At 52.2% G+C, this 6,012-nt stretch overlaps 2 protein-coding genes across 2 annotated transcripts in view; both read right to left on the bottom strand.

Annotated features, from left to right (window-relative positions):
* The window catches only part of prcc (proline rich mitotic checkpoint control factor), a 26,126-nt gene extending 25,358 nt beyond the window's left edge, over positions 1 to 768 (bottom strand). The window contains exon 1 of the mRNA XM_048620286.1: positions 676 to 768. Coding sequence (XP_048476243.1) covers positions 676 to 768 — 93 coding nt within the window. The remainder of the gene's footprint in view (positions 1 to 675) is intronic.
* Positions 769 to 1,445: 677 nt separating this feature from the next.
* Positions 1,446 to 6,012, bottom strand: part of LOC125487869 (prelamin-A/C-like) — an 8,677-nt gene continuing 4,110 nt past the window's right edge. The window contains exon 3 of the mRNA XM_048620338.1: positions 1,446 to 2,205. Coding sequence (XP_048476295.1) covers positions 1,923 to 2,205 — 283 coding nt within the window. The 3' untranslated portion in view covers positions 1,446 to 1,922. The remainder of the gene's footprint in view (positions 2,206 to 6,012) is intronic.

The following is a 6,012-nucleotide window of genomic DNA, read 5'->3' as shown; positions in this document are numbered from 1 at the left end:
GGAGGTGACAGGGATAGGGAGGGGGTGACACAGATAGGAAGGGTGGGAGGGGCTGGGAGGAGGTGACAGAGATAGGAAGGGGCATTGGGGGGGGGGGGGGGGAAAAAAAAGAGGTGGGAGGAGGGAGGAGGGAGGAGGGAGGTAAATGGTGTCAGGTGGGAGTGAAGAGGTTTGATCCATGGGGGATGTTTGAGTGTACTAATAGCCTGCTCTGTGCTGAGTAACGGATAGCGGTGATGTCTAACCTCCCCAGCTTGCTGGCGCAAGGTGCCCTGTGTGGACCCCTCCTATCCTGCTCTGACAGTGCACAGTGTGATCCCACAGCTCCCAGCTGTGGGCACCTCTCTCCTGAGGCACAACATCCGTCTGTTCTCAAACACAGGCCATTGGTTGCTAGGCTGCACCGAGCCCAGTCATATGTTCAACTTAGGTATTCCAGAAGAGCTTTGTTTAACCTCTCGCTTGGAACGGATACTGGCTCGGACATGTTTAATAATAGATCCTCATTTTAAAAATTAACATCGAGGGAGAGGGAGAGAGAGAGAGAGAGAGAGAGAGAGAGAGAGAGAGAGAGTGGTTTTGTTGGGATGTGGAAACAGGACAAGGCCTTGCCACAGCCTTATCTGGTTGTTCAATCCTCTGACAATTCCCCTGCCCCAGGGTGACTAAACTCACCAGTGCCCAGTGATAAGGAGGGTTCAAAACAGCTGCAAGGCAGCTCGGTTTTAAAACTGCAACCAAACTACCACCATTCGCCCCGCAACCCATTCTCCCCACTCTCCTGCCACCTTCGCTAACTCCAGTTCCAACTGAAGCCAACCCCCACCCCCCCTGCCCAGAGTATCGCTGAGGCTGTACAAGGCTCTGGTCAGACTGCACTTGGGATATCGTCAGCAGTTTTGGGGCCTGTACCTAAAGGAAAGATATGCCGGACTGGGAAAGGGGGTCCACAGCAGGTTTTACAAGGACCCTCAGGGGCATGAGGGACTTGTCATGAGGTCGAGGACTGTGGCTCTGTACTTGGAGTCCAGAAGGATTGAAAGGCATACAACACCGGGAGGCCCTGGATAGAGTGGGCGTGGAGAAGACATTTCCACGAGTAGGAGAGACTAGGACCCGAGAGCACTGCCTCCAGGTGAGGGGATGACCCTTTGGAAATGGAAATGAGAATGAGGAACAATTTCTTCAGTCGTTGGGGGGGGGGGGGGGGGGGAAAATTTGTGGAACTCATGGCCTCCACAGCCCTCTGAGGCAAAGTCAGTGAGTGTATTTAAGACAGAGGTAGATAGGTTCCTGATTGTTAAGCGGATCATAGGTTACAGAGAGAAGGCAGAAGAACGGGGTTGAGGAACATGTCAGCCATGATTCCACACTGGATGGGCCAAACGGCCTAATTCTGCTCCTACTATCTTGCACTGCTTCGGATCCACACACACCATGACCTCATACCAGCTCCAGATCCAACTGCACCCGCCTAGGGTGGTATTGCCGACTGTTCAAGGTTAAAAGGAAATTCTGCCTGGCAATAGCCCTCAGATTGGTTGAGCCACAGTGGGTTAGAAAGCTGCAAGTGCCAGGAGTATCAGAGAGTGGGGAAAACAGCTAGAGCCTGCAGACAGAGAGAGATGGATGCTGTCTCTCTCTCACACACACAGACCAGACACCAGTTTTCCCATCTGTCCTTCTGACGAGAGACACAGAGAGCGAGAGACAGACACAGACAGCCAGAGAGACAGACTGTGTGTGATTGTGAGTGTTTGGGATTTTATTTGTGGGATAGTGTTTAAGCTGCACAGACGCCAATCCCTCTCTTTCCACTGCTTTTGTTAATGTGAAGCATGCCTGCTTCAGGGCTCCATCCAGGACTGGAGGTTTAGCGCAGGATCTTCCTGAACTATTCAGTGACGCTCCGAACTGGATCATCACGAGCCAGTTTCGGAATCCAGACTTTGGGAAGGAGTACAAAAGCCAGGGCTGGGGAATGTTGGAGACAGGGTGCCCGTGCTAAACTGGAGACTTGCAATCCTGCTGTAAACTACTGACATTCTTTCACTATCTAACTCGACACATGGATAGATCAGACTGTTCAGACGCAGAAACCAGGCACCTCCCAGCTCACCCAGTATCTCAAGTGACGTTTGACCCTGGCTTTTAGAATTCTCCTCCGAGACACCCCCTTCCTCAGTCTCTGTCTTTGGCCCAGCCCTGCAGGAGAGGGAGACAAATGATGAAACTCTGCTCTGTATTTCTGTACCCCGTCTCTCAATCCTGCAGCTCACTCTCTCCCAGCTCTGTTGAAGCAGACTGGGCAATCCAGCACGATTGGAAGTGATGAATTCAACGCTTTCCAGAGACTTGGAAACATCACCCAACCCCAGCCATCCCGATACGGGTCCTCAGAGGACAGTCTGTTCCCTTCCCATTATTCCTGCTTCTCAGTAAAATTCTAACAGGATTGGACAAGGGAAAAAGGGATGTTCCTGATGACACGGGGTTGGGGGTGGGGGTCCACAACCAGGGGGTCACAGTGGGACTGAGAGGAGGAGAAAACATCGTCTTCGAAAAAAAAAAAAAAAATCAGAGAGAGCAGGGATCCTGTGGAATTCTCTGCCACAGAAAGCAGTTGGGGCCAGAACATTGGATGTTTTCCCGAATTGGTTTGGGGGGGGGGGGGGGGGGAAGAAGCGGGTTGGAAGATCCTATTGAAATGGGGGCAGCTGACTGGAAAAAGGGGCTGAATGGCCTACTTTCAATCTTTTCCTTTTTAAAAAGGAAAAGAAACATGTGGCTCTCGTCTCAGAAACAGACAGACAGACAAAAAAAAAGCACTGCGCAAGTTTCCAGGCCTCCCCGCACTCCCAGAGAAGGCCCGAACAGCACTTAAAAACATAGGAGGAACCATTTTACAAATGTTTTGAAAAAAAAAAGAAGAAACACCACACTGGGATCCTATTGTTTCATGTCTCATCCAAAATGGATGCCTTGGCTTTCAAAGGGGTGTTTTTTCTTTGTTTGACTTGTGGCCAGCTCCAACCTCAAAACCAAATCATGAAACCCGTTGCCAATGGGGATGCTTGGCTCAGCTGTCTCACTTCGTTTCAAACGAAACTGCCAAAGCGGGAGCATACATTCCGAACTCGCTCTCCCGAACCATCTCCTGCCTCGGAATGGAGGTGGGGGGTAGCAGGGAGTCCCCAACACGGCGGAGAGAGCGCGCCAGAGACATCTGGACCCCACCATTGACAAGGACCGAGCGTGAGGGAAGACTCCACCGCACTCCCCCACTTGCCCTGGATGGGGGGGGCAACTCCAACAAACACTCGAGAAGGTCAACATCGTCCAGGGACAAAGCAGCACCCCTCCTGCCTTGGATTGGCACCACATCCACAAGCACCCACTCGCCCCACCACCGACGCTCAGTCGCAGCAGTGTGTACCGTCTACAAGGCTCCTTGGACAGCACCCTCTAAACCCATGACTTTTAAACCCCTAGAAGGGCAAGGGCAGCAGATACACGGGAACACCAGCCCCTTGCAAGTACCACACACACACAGACACGATCCTGACTTGGAAATAGATTGGCTTTTCTTTCTGGGTCAAACCCCACTGTGCGGGGTGTCCCTATACCAAACAGGGGTGGGTGGGGGAGGGGTGCTGTTGCGGTGGTTCAAGATGGCAGCTCACCCCCAACCTTCTCAATGAGGGAGGGCGGGGGGGGGCAGCAAATGTCCCCCCTACCCCATGAAGAGGGCCCCAAAACAGATGCCCCCCCACAATGTGGCAGATTGAGAGAGGGAAAAAAGGTGTGAGAGAGAGTGTGTGTACCTCTGCCTGTTCAGCTACACTAAGATCTACGTCATTCCCCACCTGGTAACCAGACACATCAACACTGGGGCTCTGTCTGCCAAATACACAAGAGGGAATTTAAAAAAGAAACACGGAAGGCCCAAGCTGGTCTATAACCTGTTATGCGTTGTCGTCAGCGTTGACTTTGGTCTGCTTTTCTGGCAGGTAGTGGCACAGAGAGAGAGAGAGACACACACACACACACACAGAGGGAGATGCAGACATAGAAAATACGTCCAGGTCTTGGATACAATTGCCCCGCAGCTGATGCAATCCTCTTCCCAAACTAGCAACGGCCAACCGTTGTTCCCTCCACACCCCTCCCCAACTTAAAGGGGCCACAGAGGACACTCCTGCCACCAGCCCACGTCCTCAGCTCGGAATGAAGAGGCCAGAGGCAGACCCCTCACCCACCAGGCGCCAAGAGGGAAGGAAAATGGGGTCCCCCCCACCACCCCCAACAACAGCAGCAGGGAAAGGAGTCTCTGTGCCTATGCCAATGCGGGTGACAGATGCCACAACATGTGGGTGTACAGTGTGGGTTGGCGAGATAGACACGCACACACAGAATTCCAAGTGTGCCATTTCACTTTCAAACAACTGTCAGATGCCTTAACAAAAAAATAAAACATTGCCAACAGAATTTCTATTGGCATCACCCGAGACAAGCTTCAATGAATGAATTGTTCAAGGGCTGGGCCAGACCAAATGGTCACAAGCCTCTCTCTGTGTGTCAAGGCTCAGCATCTACAAGCTCCGAAATGGGAAAGGAGTTGGAGGGGGCAACGTTTACCAGCCTGTCTGCTTCAACCCTTTCCTCCTGGTCATGCGCCAACCCTGCACACGCAGGGGCTTCACTGGGGGACAGGCCTCCCCCCACCCCCCCCCTCTCAAGCACAGGCTGGCGGGTTCCATACATCCGTGCCCCATATCTACACCATCAGAGGGCTACAAACACACCCTGTAAAACCAGTGACGAACCCAATGCCCCATTTCTCTGCAGGATCAAACCCTGGGGGGTGGGGGTGGGGGGGGTAGAAAATGTGGTGGGATTTAACTCCGAACTGCCACCGCATTTATATCTGCAAGGTTGGATTTAATGAGAGCTCAGGAGAGCAAACAGTCCCAGGCACGCCAAAAAACTCACCCCCACCACTGCAGGAATGTCAGGATGTGACTATTATAAAATGCTTTCAGTTTCAAGTTGGAGACAAAAGTCCCAAAGCTATGCAAAAATCCCAAAGCTATGCAAAATGTCACAGTCACCTTGACAAATTAATCCAGTCCCACTGCAATTCACTCAAAAGGATTTCAGGCAGAGAGGGGCAGAGGGCAAGGGCAAGGTGCCACAGGGCAATGTATAGAGAGAGGGGAGGGAGTAACTGGGTACACACCAGGGCTCATGATCCACATGCCCTGCCTGACCCTGGCCAGGCCTCAGCGAGCAGACACGAGGTGTAGGGGGCTGGAGGGAGGTGACAGGGATAGGGAGGGGGGCAGAGGAGCTGGAGGGGGTGACAGAAATAGGGAGGGGGTGTAGGGGGCCGGAGGGAGGTGACAGGGATAGGGAAGGGGTGTGGGGGGTGACAGAGACAGGGGGGGGGGGGTCCAGATGGGAAAAGAATGGGGGAGAAATTTAAAAGGTTGGGGGGAGGAGTCGGCGAGTACAGCGGAGGGGGGTGGGGGGTGAGGGGTGAGGGGTGACTTGAGGGAGTTTAGACTTGAGCTGTATCGTGGATGTGCCAACAGTCACCAATAGAACAAGTCAGCCAGTAAGGGATATTCCTGAAGGAATCTGTACCAATCCCAGGATAAACCTGTCACTGGGAGCCAGTATCCGGCTCATTCCAGATACAACCGACTCAGTAAAATACTTTATAAACCCCAGCAGCTAGAGTACCATTTCCAAAAAGGGCCAAAAAAAAAAAAAAAAGTTCTTTGATCTCACATTTGTGTCATTTGCAAAGTTGGAAAATAAATGTGTTTACAATGCGTTCACAGACATGTACAAACTATGAGGGCTCGATATCCAAAACAGCCCATGGAGAAACAGGGGATTTGCCTCATTGGATCCCAACTAGTCACTATCCCTCAACTACACTCTGATGCACCTTTTAATATCCCACCCAGTCCAATCCCAGTCTCCCCCTCACTCCCTTCACCTTTT

The sequence above is a fragment of the Rhincodon typus genome, chromosome 46 (genome assembly GCF_021869965.1).
Source record: "Rhincodon typus isolate 14 chromosome 46, sRhiTyp1.1, whole genome shotgun sequence".
Lineage (NCBI taxonomy): Eukaryota > Metazoa > Chordata > Chondrichthyes > Orectolobiformes > Rhincodontidae > Rhincodon > Rhincodon typus.
Note: the sequence above shows the minus strand (reverse complement) of the source record. Positions and strands in the feature narration are given on the sequence as shown.